This window comes from Phyllobates terribilis, unplaced genomic scaffold (assembly GCF_046119375.1).
Source record: "Phyllobates terribilis strain yellow unplaced genomic scaffold, ASM4611937v1 Scaffold_9__5_contigs__length_417890890, whole genome shotgun sequence".
Lineage (NCBI taxonomy): Eukaryota > Metazoa > Chordata > Amphibia > Anura > Dendrobatidae > Phyllobates > Phyllobates terribilis.
The window spans coordinates 197,858,591-197,876,307 of NW_027362769.1; the positions used below are offsets into that span (position 1 = coordinate 197,858,591).

Here is a 17,717-nt window from a genome sequence, read left to right on the forward strand (position 1 = left end):
TCCTGCCCCTGTACATTATAACAATCCTGCCCCTGTACATTATAACAATTCTGTCCCCGTACATTATAACAATCCTGCCCCTGTACATTATAACATTCCTGCCCCTGTACATTATAACAATCCTGCCCCTGTACATTATAACAATCCTGCCCCTGTAAATTATAACAATCCTGCCCCCGTACATTATAACATTCCTGCCCCCGTACATTATAACAATCCTGCCCCTGTAAATTATAACATTCCTGCCCCCATATATTATAACAATCCTGTCCCCGTACATTATAACAATCCTGTCCCCGTACATTATAACAATCCTGTCCCTGTACATTATAGCAATCCTGTCCCCGTAAATTATAACATTCCTGCCCCTGTACATTATAACAATCCTGCCCCTGTACATTATAACAATCCTGCCCCTGTACATTATAACAATCCTGCCCCTGTAAATTATAACAATCCTGCCCCTGTACATTATAACAATCCTGCCCCTGTAAATTATAACAATCCTGCCCCTGTAAATTATAACAATCCTGCTCCTGTACTTTATAACAATCCTGCCCCTGTACATTATAACAATCCTGCCCCTGTAAATTATAACAATCCTGCCCCTGTACATTATAACAATCCTGCCCCTGTAAATTATAACAATCCTGCCCCTGTACATTATAACAATCCTGTCCCCGTACATTATAACAATCCTGCTCCTGTACATTATAACAATCCTGCCACTGTATATTATAACAATCCTGCCCCTGTAAATTATGACAAACCTGCCCCCGTACATTATAACATTCCTGCCCCCGTACATTATAACAATCCTGCCCCTGTAAATTATAACATTCCTGCCCCCGTACATTATAACAATCCTGTCCCCGTACATTATAACAATCCTGTCCCTGTACATTATAGCAATCCTGCCCCTGTAAATTATAACATTCCTGCCCCTGTAAATTATAACATTCCTGACCCTTTACATTATAACAATCCTGCCCTCGTACATTATAACAATCCTGCCCCTGTAAATTATAACAATCCTGCCCCTGTACATTATAACATTCCTGACCCTGTACATTATAACAATCCTGTCCCTGTACATTATAACATTCCTGCCCCTGTACATTATAACAATCCTGCCCCTGTACATTATAACATTCCTGACCCTGTACATTATAACAATCCTGTCCCTGTACATTATAACATTCCTGCCCCCGTACATTATAACAATCCTGCCCCTGTACATTATAACATTCCTGCCCCTGTACATTATAACAATCCTGCCCCTGTACATTATAACTTTCCTGCCCCTGTACATTATAACAATCCTGCCCCCGTACATTATAACAATCCTACCCCCGTACATTATAACAATCCTGCCCCTGTAAATTATAACATTCCTAGCCCCGTACATTATAACAATCCTGCCCCCGTACATTATAACAATCCTGCCCCCGTACATTATAACAATCCTGCCCCTGTAAATTATAACAATCCTACCCCTGTACATTATAACAATCCTGCCCCTGTACATTATAACAATCCTGCCCCCGTACATTATAACAATCCTGCTCCTGTACATTATAACAATCCTGCCCCTGTGCATTATAACAATCCTGTCCCTGTACATTATAACAATCCTGTCCCCGTACATTATAACAATCCTGCCCCTGTACATTATAACAATCCTGCCCCCGTACATTATAACAATCCTGCTCCTGTACATTATAACAATCCTGCCCCTGTACATTATAACAATCCTGCCCCCGTACATTATAACAATCCTGTCCCTGTACATTATAACAATCCTGTCCCTGTATATTATAACAATCCTGCCCCCGTACATTATAACAATCCTGTCCCTGTACATTATAACATTCCTGCCCCTGTAAATTATAACATTCCTGCCCCCGTACATTATAACAATCCTGCCCCCGTACATTATAACAATCCTGCCCCTGTAAATTATAACAATCCTACCCCTGTACATTATAACAATCCTGCCCCTGTACATTATAACATTCCTGCCCCTGTACATTATAACAATCCTGTCCCTGTATATTATAACAATCCTGCCCCGTACATTATAACAATCCTGCCCCTGTACATTATAACAATCCTGCCCTTGTACATTATAACAATCCTGCCCCCGTACATTATAACAATCCTGTCCCCGTACATTATAACAATCCTGTCCCCGCACATTATAACAATCCTGTCCCTGTACATTATAACAATCCTGCCCCCGTACATTATAACAATCCTGTCCCTGTATATTATAACAATCCTGCCCCCGTACATTATAACAATCCTGTCCCTGTACATTATAACAATCCTGCCCCTGTACATTATAACAATCCTGCCCTTGTACATTATAACAATCCTGCCCCCGTACATTATAACAATCCTGTCCCCGTACATTATAACAATCCTGCCCCTGTACATTATAACAATCCTGCCCCTGTATATTATAACAATCCTGCCCTTGTACATTATAACAATCCTGTCCCCGTACATTATAACAATCCTGTCCCTGTATATTATAACAATCCTGCCCCCGTACATTATAACAATCCTGTCCCCGTACATTATAACAATCCTGCTCCTGTACATTATAACAATCCTGCCCCTGTACATTATAACAATCCTGCCCCTGTACATTATAACAATCCTGTCCCTGTATATTATAACAATCCTGCCCTTGTACATTATAACAATCCTGTCCCCGTACATTATAACAATCCTGTCCCTGTATATTATAACAATCCTGCCCCCGTACATTATAACAATCCTGTCCCCGTACATTATAACAATCCTGCCCCTGTACATTATAACAATCCTGTCCCAGTATATTATAACAATCCTGCCCTTGTACATTATAACAATCCTGTCCCCGTACATTATAACAATCCTGTCCCTGTATATTATAACAATCCTGCCCCCGTACATTATAACAATCCTGTCCCCGTACATTATAACAATCCTGCTCCTGTACATTATAACAATCCTGCCCCTGTAAATTATAACAATCCTGCCCCTGTAAATTATAACAATCCTGCCCCTGTACATTATAACAATCCTGCCCCTGTACATTATAACTTTCCTGCCCCTGTACATTATAACAATCCTGCCTCTGTACATTATAACAATCCTGCCCCCGTACATTATAACAATCCTGTCCCTGTACATTATAACAATCCTGCCCCTGTAAATTATAACAATCCTGCCCCCGTACATTATAACAATCCTGCTCCTGTAAATTATAACAATCCTGCCCCTGTAAATTATAACAATCCTGCTCCTGTACATTATAACAATCCTGTCCCTGTACATTATAACAATCCTGTCCCTGTATATTATAACAATCCTGTCCCTGTATATTATAACAATCCTGTCCCCGTACATAATAACAATCCTGTCCCCGTACATTATAACAATCCTGCCCCTGTAAATTATAACAATCCTACTCCTGTACATTATAACAATCCTGCCCCCGTACATTATAACAATCCTGCCCCTGTACATTATAACAATCGTGCCCCTGTACATTATAACAATCCTGCCCCTGTACATTATAACTTTCCTGCCCCTGTACATTATAACAATCCTGCCCCTGTACATTATAACAATCCTGCCCCCGTACATTATAACAATCCTGTCCCCGTACATTATAACAATCCTGCCCCTGTAAATTATAACAATCCTGCCCCCGTACATTATAACAATCCTGCTCCTGTAAATTATAACAATCCTGCCCCCGTACATTATAACAATCCTGTCCCTGTATATTATAACAATCCTGCCCCCGTACATTATAACAATCCTGTCCCTGTATATTATAACAATCCTATCCCCGTACATAATAACAATCCTATCCCCGTACATAATAACAATCCTGCCCCCGTACATTATAACAATCCTGCCCCCGTACATTATAACAATCCTGTCCCTGTATATTAAAACAATCCTGTCCCCGTACATTATAACAATCCTGTCCCTGTATATTATAACAATCCTGCCCCCGTACATTATAACAATCCTGTCCCGTACATTATAACAATCCTGCCCCTGTAAATTATAACAATCCTGCCCCTGTAAATTATAACAATCCTGTCCCCGTACATTATAACAATCCTGCCCCTGTACATTATAACAATCCTGCCCCTGTACATTATAACAATCCTGCCCCCGTACATTATAACAATCCTGCCCCCGTACATTATAACAATCCTGTCCCTGTATATTATAACAATCCTGTCCCCGTACATTATAACAATCCTGTCCCCGTACATTATAACAATCCTGCTCCTGTAAATTATAACAATCCTGCCCCTGTATATTATAACAATTCTGCCCCGTACACAGTACCCTCGCTTCCTCCCCAGTTTCCTGACATTTTCATTTTTGCTGAATGTTCAGTTTTTTTCATTAGTGACACAAATATCCGCCCAGAACATTATTATGTCTAATATTCATTATACACCACGACACCCCATATACATAAGAATATTCATCGTCCTGCACTTTATAAATTGCAAACTACACGATATCAGGATGACTCCTGTTCTCTAAAGTATATCCGGCTCCCCTATATACATTGCAGTATAGCCGGCTCCCCTATATACATTGCAGTATAGCCGGCTCCCCTATATACATTGCAGTATAGCCGGCTCCCCTATATACACTACAGTATACCTGGCTCCCCTATATACATTGCAGTATAGCCGGCTCCCCTATATACATTGCAGTATAGCCGGCTCCCCTATATACACTACAATATAGCTGGCTCCCCTATATACATTGCAGTATAGCCGGCTCCCTTATATACATTGCAGTATAGCTGGCTCCCCTATATACATTGCAGTATAGCCGCCTCCCCTATATACATTGCAGTATAGCCAACTCCCCTATATACATTGCAGTATAGCCGGCTCCCCTATATACACTGCAGTATAGACGGCTCCCCTATATACATTGCATTATAGCCGCCTCCCTTTATACACTGCAGTATAGAAGGCTCCCCTATATACATTGCAGTGTAGCCGGCTCCCCTATATACACTACAGTATAGCCGGCTCCCCTATATACATTGCAGTGTAGCCGGCTCCCCTATATACATTGCAGTGTAGCCGGCTCCCCTATATACATTGCAGTATAGCCGGCTCCCCTAAATACATTGCAGTATAGCCGGCTCCCCTATATACACTGCAGTGTAGTTGGCTCCCCTATATACACTGCAGTATAGCCGGCTCCCCTATATACATTGCAGTGTAGCCGGCTCCCCTATATACATTGCAGTATAGCCGGCTCCCCTATATACATTGCAGTATAGCCGGCTCCCCTATATACAGTACAGACCAAAAGTTTGGACACACCTTCTCATTTAAAGATTTTTCTGTATTTTCCTGACTATGAAAATGGTACATTCACACTGAAGGCATCAAAACTATGAATTACCACATGTGGAATTATATACTTAACAAAAAAGTGTGAAACAACTGACAATATGTCTTATATTCTAGGGTCTTCACAGTAGCCCCCTTTTGCTTTGATGACTGCTTTGCACACTCTTGGCATTCTCTTGATGAGCTTCAAGAGGTAGTCACCGAAAATGGTCTTCCAACAATCTTGAAGGAGTTCCCAGAGATGCTTAGCACTTGTTGGCCCTTTTGCCTTCACTCTGCGGTCCAGCTCACCCCAAACCATCTCGATTGGGTTCAGGTCTGGTGACTGTGGAGGCCAGGTCATCTGGCGTAGCCCCCCATCACTCTCCTTCTTGGTCAAATAGCCCTTACACAGCCTGGAGGTGTTTGGGGTCATTGTCCTGTTGAAAAATAAATGATGGTCCAACTAAACGCAAACCGGATGGAATAGCATGCCGCTGCAAGATGCTGTGGTAGCCATGCTGGTTCAGTATGCCTTCAATTTTGAAACAGTGTCACCAGCAAAGCCCCCCCACACCATCACACCTCCTCCTCCATGCTTCACGGTGGGAACCAGGCATGTAGAGTCCATCCGTTCACCTTTTCTGCGTCGCACAAAGACACGGTGGTTGGAACCAAAGATCTCAAATTTGGACTCATCAGACCAAAGCACAGATTTCCACTGGTCTAATGTCCATTCCTTGTGTTCTTTAGCCCAAACAAGTCTCTTCTGCTTGTTGCCTGTCCTTAGCAGTGGTTTCCTAGCAGCTATTTTACCATGAAGGCCTGCTGCACAAAGTCTCCTCTTAACAGTTGTTGTAGAGATGTGTCTGCTGCTAGAACTCTGTGTGGCATTGACCTGGTCTCTAATCTGAGCTGCTGTTAACCTGCGATTTCTGAGGCTGGTGACTCGGATAAACTTATCCTCAGAAGCAGAGGTGACTCTTGGTCTTCCTTTCCTGGGGCGGTCCTCATGTGAGCCAGTTTCTTTGTAGCGCTTGATGGTTTTTGCAACTGCACTTGGGGACACTTTCAAAGTTTTCCCAATTTTTCGGACTGACTGACCTTCATTTCTTAAAGTAATGATGACCACTCGTTTTTCTTTACTTAGCTGCTTTTTTCTTGCCATAATACAAATTCTAACAGTCTATTCAGTAGGACTATCAGCTGTGTATCCACCAGACTTCTGCACAACACAACTGATGGTCCCAACCCCATTTATAAGGCAAGAAATCCCAGTTATTAAACCTGACAGGGCACACCTGTGAAGTGAAGACCATTTCCGGTGACTACCTCTTGAAGCTCATCAAGAGAATGCCAAGAGTGTGCACAGCAGTCATCAAAGCAAAAGGTGGCTACTGTGAAGAACCTAGAATATAAGACATATTGTCAGTTGTTTCACACTTTTTTGGTAAGTATATAATTCCACATGTGGTAATTCATAGTTTTGATGCCTTCAGTGTGAATGGACAATTGTCATAGTCATGAAAATACAGAAAAATCTTTAAATGAGAAGGTGTGTCCAAACTTTTGGTCTGTACTGTACATTGCAGTGTAGCCGGCTCCCCTATATACATTGCAGTATAGCCGGCTCCCCTATATACATTGCAGTGTAGCCGGCTCCCCTATATACATTGCAGTGTAGCCGGCTCCCCTATATACATTGCAGTGTAGCCGGCTCCCCTATATACATTGCAGTGTAGCCGGCCTGTAATCCCCTGTATAATCTCCAGCCGCTGCCTCTATTCTTTACATTGTAATTCACGGAGCGCAGTGAGCGGTATAACGGGGGAGCGGATCCCGAGGCCGAGCGTTATAACATAGAAGATGGGAGCGGAGCACAGACCTGTAATACCTTATACTGACTCCTATAATAATCAGATAATCCCCTACACATCCGGTCCATGTTATACTCGGGATATAATGCATGGACCGGATGTGTAGGGGATTATCTGATTATTTATTACTAGGAGTCAGTATAATATATTGTTATACTCGGGATATAATGCATGGACCGGATGTGTAGGGGGATTATCTGATTATTTATTATAGGAGTCAGTATAATATATTGTTATACTCGGGGTATAATGCATGGACCGGATGTGTAGGGGATTATCTGATTATTTATTATAGGAGTCAGTATAATATATTGTTATACTCGGGATATAATGCATGGACCGGATGTGTAGGGGATTATCTGATTATTTATTATAGGAGTCAGTATAATATATTGTTATACTCGGGATATAATGCATGGACCGGATGTGTAGGGGATTATCTGATTATTTATTACTCGGAGTCAGTATAATATATTGTTATACTCGGGATATAATGCATGGACCGGATGTGTAGGGGATTATCTGATTATTTATTACTAGGAGTCAGTATAATATATTGTTATACTCGGGATATAATGCATGGACCGGATGTGTAGGGGATTATCTGATTATTTATTACTAGGAGTCAGTATAATATATTGTTATACTCGGGATATAATGCATGGACCGGATGTGTAGGGGATTATCTGATTATTTATTATAGGAGTCAGTATAATATATTGTTATACTCGGGATATAATGCATGGACCGGATGTGTAGGGGATTATCTGATTATTTATTACTAGGAGTCAGTATAATATATTGTTATACTCGGGATATAATGCATGGACCGGATGTGTAGGGGATTATCTGATTATTTATTACTCGGAGTCAGTATAATATATTGTTATACTCGGGATATAATGCATGGACCGGATGTGTAGGGGATTATCTGATTATTTATTACTAGGAGTCAGTATAATATATTGTTATACTGGGGATATAATGCATGGACCGGATGTGTAGGGGATTATCTGATTATTTATTATAGGAGTCAGTATAATATATTGTTATACTGGGGATATAATGCATGGACCGGATGTGTAGGGGATTATCTGATTATTTATTACTAGGAGTCAGTATAATATATTGTTATACTCGGGATATAATGCATGGACCGGATGTGTAGGGGATTATCTGATTATTTATTATAGGAGTCAGTATAATATATTGTTATACTGGGGATATAATGCATGGACCGGATGTGTAGGGGATTATCTGATTATTTATTATAGGAGTCAGTATAATATATTGTTATACTCGGGATATAATGCATGGACCGGATGTGTAGGGGATTATCTGATTATTTATTATAGGAGTCAGTATAATATATTGTTATACTGGGGATATAATGCATGGACCGGATGTGTAGGGGATTATCTGATTATTTATTATAGGAGTCAGTATAATATATTGTTATACTGGGGATATAATGCATGGACCGGATGTGTAGGGGATTATCTGATTATTTATTACTCGGAGTCAGTATAATATATTGTTATACTCGGGATATAATGCATGGACCGGATGCGTAGGGGATTATCTGATTATTTATTACTAGGAGTCAGTATAATATATTGTTATACTCGGGATATAATGCATGGACCGGATGTGTAGGGGATTATCTGATTATTTATTATAGGAGTCAGTATAATATATTGTTATACTGGGGATATAATGCATGGACCGGATGTGTAGGGGATTATCTGATTATTTATTATAGGAGTCAGTATAATATATTGTTATACTCGGGATATAATGCATGGACCGGATGTGTAGGGGATTATCTGATTATTTATTATAGGAGTCAGTATAATATATTGTTATACTCGGGATATAATGCATGGACCGGATGTGTAGGGGATTATCTGATTATTTATTATAGGAGTCAGTATATTATATTGTTATACTCGGGATATAATGCATGGACCGGATGTGTAGGGGGATTATCTGATTATTTATTATAGGAGTCAGTATAATATATTGTTATACTCGGGATATAATGCATGGACCGGATGTGTAGGGGGATTATCTGATTATTTATTATAGGAGTCAGTATATTATATTGTTATACTCGGGATATAATGCATGGACCGGATGTGTAGGGGATTATCTGATTATTTATTATAGGAGTCAGTATATTATATTGTTATACTCGGGATATAATGCATGGACCGGATGTGTAGGGGGATTATCTGATTATTTATTATAGGAGTCAGTATATTATATTGTTATACTCGGGATATAATGCATGGACCGGATGTGTAGGGGGATTATCTGATTATTTATTATAGGAGTCAGTATATTATATTGTTATACTCGGGATATAATGCATGGACCGGATGTGTAGGGGATTATCTGATTATTTATTATAGGAGTCAGTATATTATATTGTTATACTCGGGATATAATGCATGGACCGGATGTGTAGGGGATTTCCCCCATTATTTGGGGTTATTTTCTCCTCGTTTATTGTAATAAATGATTCCCATCAATGTAGATAATAATCCGGGTCCGGTCCGTGACCCCCGCGGGTTACCTCCGCATTCATCACCATCATCCTCACAGCTGTTATCAGTCTTCGTATTATCGGTGGAATCATCACTACTCTTCTCATCATCCTCCTCCTCATTATTATGATTATAGAGCAGTCCCTAGTATACACTGGGGCAGACATTTACCCCATAACCAGTGCTCTCCCCATTTACATTACCCCAGCATATACTGCTGTTCTCCTCCCTGCACATTATAACGATTCACACGGAGCCTCAATATACGGACCGACCTCGTGTAGGAGATAAACGTGTCCGCAGAATAAAGTACAAGATATAAAGATGGAGACAGAATCAGAACCCTCTCTCCCTGCCCAAATATACTGGACATACCGACTGCAGCCGATCTATATTGTGATCATTTATTTCAGTCGATCTATATTGTGATCATTTATTGCTACCGATTTACATTGTGATCTTTTATTATGGCCGATCTATATTGTGATCATTTATTCCAACCGATCTATATTGTGATAATTTATTTCAGCCGATCTATATTGTGATCATTTATTGCTGCCGATTAATATTGTGATAATTTATTGCTGCCGATCTATATTGTGATCATTTATTAAAGCCGATCTATATTGTGATCATTTATTAAAGCCGATTTACATTGTGATCTTTTATTATGACCGATCTATATTGTGATAATTTATTCCAACCGATCTATATTGTGATAATTTATTTCAGCCGATCTATATTGTGATCATTTATTCCAGCCGATCTATATTGTGATCATTTATTAAAGCCGATTTACATTGTGATCTTTTATTATGGCCGATCTATATTGTGATCATTTATTCCAACCGATCTATATTGTGATAATTTATTTCAGACGATCTATATTGTGATCATTTATTGCTGCCGATACATATTGTGATCATTTATTGCTGCTGATCTTTATTGTGATCATTTATTCTGGCCGATCTACATTGTGATCATTTATTCCTGCCGATCTATATTGTGATAATTTATTTTTTGCCGATCTACATTGTGATCATTTATTGCTGATCTTTATTGTGATCATTTATTTTTGCCGATCTATATTGTGATCATTTATTGCTGCCGATCTATATTGTGATCATTTATTGCTGATCTTTATTGTGATCATTTATTTTTGCCGATCTATATTGTGATCATTTATTGCTGCCGATCTATATTGTGATCATTTATTGATTCCGATCTATATTGTGATCATTTATTCTGGCCGATCTATATTGTGATCATTTATTCCTGCCTATCTATATTGTGATCATTTATTCCTGCCGATCTATATTGTGATCATTTATTCCTGCCGATCTATATTGTGATCATTTATTCCAGCAGATCTATATTGTGATCATTTATTCCTGCAGATCTACATTGTGATCATTTATTCCTGCCGATCTATATTGTGATCATTTATTCCAGCAGATCTATATTGTGATCATTTATTCCAGCAGATCTATATTGTGATCATTTATTCCTGCAGATCTACATTGTGATCATTTATTCCTGCCGATCTATATTGTGATCATTTATTCCAGCAGATCTATATTGTGATCATTTATTCCAGCAGATCTACATTGTGATCATTTATTCCAGCAGATCTACATTGTGATCATTTATTCCTGCCGATCTATATTGTGATCATTTATTCCAGCAGATCTATATTGTGATCATTTATTCCAGCAGATCTACATTGTGATCATTTATTCTTGCCGATCTATATTGTGATAATTTATTCTGGCCGATCTATATTGTGATCATTTATTCCTGCCTATCTATATTGTGATCATTTATTCCTGCCGATCTATATTGTGATCATTTATTCCTGCCGATCTATATTGTGATCATTTATTCCAGCAGATCTATATTGTGATCATTTATTCCAGCAGATCTACATTGTGATCATTTATTCCTGCCGATCTATATTGTGATCATTTATTCCTGCCGATCTATGTTGTGACCATTTATTCCAGCAGATCTACATTGTGATCATTTATTCTGGCCGATCTATATTGTGATCATTTATTCCTGCCGATCTATATTGTGACCATTTATTCCAGCAGATCTATATTGTGACCATTTATTCCAGCAGATCTATATTGTGAACACTTATTCTGGCCGATCTATATTGTGATCACCTATTCCGGCCGATCTATATTGTGATCATTTATTCTGATCGATCTACATTGTGATCATTTATTCTTGCCGATCTACATTGTGATCCTTTATTCCTGTCGATCTATATTGTGACCATTTATTATGGCCGATCTACATTGTGATCATTTATTCCGGCCGATCTATATTGTGATCATTTATTCTGGCCGATCTATATTGTGATCATTTAATCATGCCGATCTATATTGTGATCATTTAATCCTGCCGATCTATATTATGATCATTTATTCCTGCCGATCTACATTGTGACCATTTATTATGGCCGATGTTTATTGTGATCCTTTATTCCTGCCGATCTATATTGTGATCCTTTATTCCTACCGATCTACATTATGATCACATATTCTGGCCGATCTATATTGTGATCATTTATTCGTGCCGATCTATATTGTGATCATTTATTCCTGTCGATCTATATTGTGACCATTTATTCCGGCCGATCTACATTGTGATAATTTATTCTGGCCGATCTATATTGTGATCCTTTATTCCTGCCGATCTACATTGTGGTAATTTATTCTGGCCGATTTATATTGTGACCATTTATTCCGGCCGATCTACATTGTGATAATTTATTCTGGCCGATCTACATTGTGATCATTTATTCTGGCCGATCTATATTGTGACCATTTATTCCGGCCGATCTACATTGTGATCATTTATTCTTGCCGATCTACATTGTGATAATTTATTCTGGCCGATCTATATTGTGATCATTTATTCCGGCCGATCTATATTGTGATCATTTATTCTTGCCGATCTACATTGTGATCATTTATTCTGGCCGATCTACATTGTGATCATTTATTCTGGCCGATCTATATTGTGATCATTTATTCCTGTTGATCTACATTGTGATCATTTATTCTGGCCGATCTATATTGTGATCGTTTATTCTTGTCGATCTACATTGTGATCATTTATTCTTGTCGATCTACATTGTGATCATTTATTCTGGCCGATCTACATTGTGATCATTTATTCCTGCCGATCTATATTGTGATCATTTATTCTTGCCGATCTACATTGTGATCATTTATTCTTGCCGATCTACATTGTGATCATTTATTCTGGCCGATCTACATTGTGATCATTTATTCCTGCCGATCTACATTGTGATCATTTATTCTTGTCGATCTACATTGTGATCATTTATTCTTGCCGATCTACATTGTGATCATTTATTCTGGCCGATCTACATTGTGATCATTTATTCCTGCCGATCTACATTGTGATCATTTATTCCTGTTGATCTACATTGTGATCATTTATTCTGGCCGATCTATATTGTGATCATTTATTCCTGTTGATCTACATTGTGATCATTTATTCTGGCCGATCTATATTGTGATCATTTATTCTGGCCGATCTATATTGTGATCATTTATTCTTGTCGATCTACATTGTGATCATTTATTCTTGCCGATCTACATTGTGATCATTTATTCTGGCCGATCTACATTGTGATCATTTATTCTTGTCGATCTATATTGTGATCATTTATTCTGGCCGATCTACATTGTGATCATTTATTCTTGTCGATCTATATTGTGATCATTTATTCTGGCCGATCTACATTGTGATCATTTATTCTGGCCGATCTATATTGTGATCATTTATTCCTGCCGATCTATATTGTGATCATTTATTCTTGCCGATCTATATTGTGATAATTTATTCCTGCCGATCTACATTGTGATCATTTATTCCAGCCGATCTACATTGTGATCATTTATTCCTGCCGATCTATATTGTGATCATTTATTCTTGCCGATCTACATTGTGATCATTTATTCCTGCCGATCTACATTGTGATCATTTATTCCAGCCGATCTACATTGTGATCATTTATTCCTGCCGATCTACATTGTGATCATTTACTTTTGCCGATCTATATTGTGATCATTTATTCCTGCCGATCTACATTGTGATCATTTATTCTGGCCGATCTACATTGTGATCATTTATTCCTGCCGATCTACATTGTGATCATTTATTCTGGCCGATCTACATTGTGATCATTTATTCCTGCCGATCTATATTGTGATCATTTATTCTGGCCGATCTATATTGTGATCATTTATTCTGGCCGATCTATATTGTGATCATTTATTCCTGCCGATCTACATTGTAATAATTTATTCCTGCCGATCTACATTGTGATCATTTATTCCAGCCGATCTACATTGTGATCATTTATTCCTGCCGATCTACATTGTGATCATTTACTTTTGCCGATCTATATTGTGATCATTTATTCTGGCCGATCTATATTGTGATCATTTATTCCTGCCGATCTACATTGTGATCATTTATTCTGGCCGATCTACATTGTGATCATTTATTCCTGTCGATCTACATTGTGATCATTTATTCTGGCCGATCTATATTGTGATCATTTATTCTGGCCGATCTACATTGTGATCATTTATTCCTGCCGATCTACATTGTGATCATTTATTCCTGCCGATCTACATTGTGATAATTTATTCTGGCCGATCTATATTGTGATCATTTATTCCAGCCGATCTACATTGTGATAATTTATTCTGGCCGATCTATATTGTGATCATTTATTCCTGCCGATCTACATTGTGATCATTTATTCTGGCCGATCTATATTGTGATCATTTATTCCTGCCGATCTACATTGTGATCATTTACTTTTGCCGATCTATGTTGTGATCATTTATTCCGGCCGATCTACATTGTGATAATTTATTCTGGCCGATCTACATTGTGATCATTTATTCTTGCCGATCTATATTGTGATCATTTATTCTGGCCGATCTATATTGTGATCATTTATTCCTGCCGATCTATATTGTGATCATTTATTCCTGCCGACCTATATTGTGATCATTTATTCTGGCCGATCTATATTGTGATCATTTATTCCTGCCGATCTATATTGTGATCCTTTATTCCTGCCAATCTATATTGTGATCCTTTATTCTGGCCGATCTATATTGTGATTATTTATTCTGGCCGATCTACATTGTGATCATTTATTACTGCCGATCTATATTATGATCCTTTATTCCTGCCGATCTATATTGTGATCTTTTATTCCAGCCGATCTATGTAGGAATCACGTCTCGTTCATATTAATACAATAGAATTTTCCCACTAATCTTGCAGACATCGATTGTTGTCCTCAGATGATGGATCCTGCCTGTGTATACATATATACGATGAGAGCTATTTTTCTGTCCGATGTGGTTGTGGTCGCTCTCCTGGACTCGATCACTTCTCTGGCTGTAATCTGGAGAGCACCCCGGGGAATCTGTCTGCTTGGATCTGCCGCTGTTTATGTGGATTTTTAATGTATTTTAAGGGCCGAAGAGACACAACCAGATCGGCTCCGACAAGTATCGGGAACCAAGGAGCAGTCGGGGCTGTGTGCGGTCCAGTCCCGTATAGATACGTCTCCCCAGCGGCATAGACAAATCCTGGGCGTTATACCGGGTATATATATATATATACAGTATACAGAGACTGAGGGCAGGAACAGGCTGTACACACAGGTATATATATATATACAGTATACAGAGACTGAGGGCAGGAACAGGCTGTACACACAGGTATATATATATATACAGTATACAGAGACTGAGGGCAGGAACAGGCTGTACACACAGGTATATATATATATACAGTATACAGAGACTGAGGGCAGGAACAGGCTGTACACACAGGTATATATATATACAGTATACAGAGACTGAGGGCAGGAACAGGCTGTACACACAGGTATATATATATACAGTATACAGAGACTGAGGGCAGGAACAGGCTGTACACAAAGGTATATATATATATACAGTATACAGAGACTGAGGGCAGGAACAGGCTGTACACACAGGTATATATATATACAGTATACAGAGACTGAGGGCAGGAACAGGCTGTACACACAGGTATATATATATATACAGTATACAGAGACTGAGAGCAGGAACAGGCTGTACACACAGGTATATATATATATACAGTATACAGAGACTGAGGGCAGGAACAGGCTGTACACACAGGTATATATATATACAGTATACAGAGACTGAGGGCAGGAACAGGCTGTACACACAGGTATATATATATATACAGTATACAGAGACTGAGGGCAGGAACAGGCTGTACACACAGGTATATATATATACAGTATACAGAGACTGAGGGCAGGAACAGGCTGTACACACAGGTATATATATATATATATACAGTATACAGAGACTGAGAGCAGGAACAGGCTGTACACACAGGTATATATATATATATATACAGTATACAGAGACTGAGGACAGGAACAGGCTGTACACACAGGTATATATATATATACAGTATACAGAGACTGAGGGCAGGAACAGGCTGTACACACAGGTATATATATATATACAGTATACAGAGACTGAGAGCAGGAACAGGCTGTACACACAGGTATATTTATATATACAGTATACAGAGACTGAGGGCAGGAACAGGCTGTACACACAGGTATATATATATATACAGTATACAGAGACTGAGGGCAGGAACAGGCTGTACACACAGGTATATATATATACAGTATACAGAGACTGAGGGCAGGAACAGGCTGTACACACAGGTATATATATATATACAGTATACAGAGACTGAGAGCAGGAACAGGCTGTACACACAGGTATATATATATATACAGTATACAGAGACTGAGGGCAGGAACAGGCTGTACACACAGGTGTATATATATATATATACAGTATACAGAGACTGAGAGCAGGAACAGGCTGTACACACAGGTATATATATATATACAGTATACAGAGACTGAGAGCAGGAACAGGCTGTACACACAGGTATATATATATATACAGTATACAGAGACTGAGGGCAGGAACAGGCTGTACACACAGGTATATATATATATACAGTATACAGAGACTGATGGCAGGAACAGGCTGTACACACAGGTGTATATATATATATATACAGTATACAGAGACTGAGGGCAGGAACAGGCTGTACACACAGGTATATATATATATATAGTATACAGAGACTGAGGGCAGGAACAGGCTGTACACACAGGTATATATATATATACAGTATACAGAGACTGAGGGCAGGAACAGGCTGTACACACAGGTATATATATATATACAGTATACAGAGACTGAGAGCAGGAACAGGCTGTACACACAGGTATATATATATATACAGTATACAGAGACTGAGGGCAGGAACAGGCTGTACACACAGGTATATATATATATACAGTATACAGAGACTGATGGCAGGAACAGGCTGTACACACAGGTATATATATATATACAGTATACAGAGACTGAGAGCAGGAACAGGCTGTACACACAGGTATATATATATATATACAGTATACAGAGACTGAGGGCAGGAACAGGCTGTACACACAGGTATATATATATATACAGTATACAGAGACTGAGAGCAGGAACAGGCTGTACACACAGGTATATATATATACAGTATACAGAGACTGAGGACAGGAACAGGCTGTACACACAGGTATATATATATATACAGTATACAGAGACTGAGGACAGGAACAGGCTGTACACACAGGTATATATATATACAGTATACAGAGACTGAGAGCAGGAACAGGCTGTACACACAGGTATATATATATATACAGTATACAGAGACTGAGGGCAGGAACAGGCTGTACACACAGGTATATATATATA

General features: G+C 38.8%; 1 protein-coding gene across 1 annotated transcript in view; it reads left to right on the forward strand.

Moving 5' to 3' along the window:
* Window positions 1-15,432, forward strand: part of LOC141161328 (homeobox protein engrailed-1a-like) — a 17,703-nt gene extending 2,271 nt beyond the window's left edge. Inside the window, exon 2 of the mRNA XM_073646141.1 lies at window positions 15,347-15,432. Within this exon, the coding sequence (XP_073502242.1) occupies window positions 15,347-15,432 (86 nt within the window). The remainder of the gene's footprint in view (window positions 1-15,346) is intronic.
* The last annotated feature ends 2,285 nt before the right edge of the window (window positions 15,433-17,717 follow it).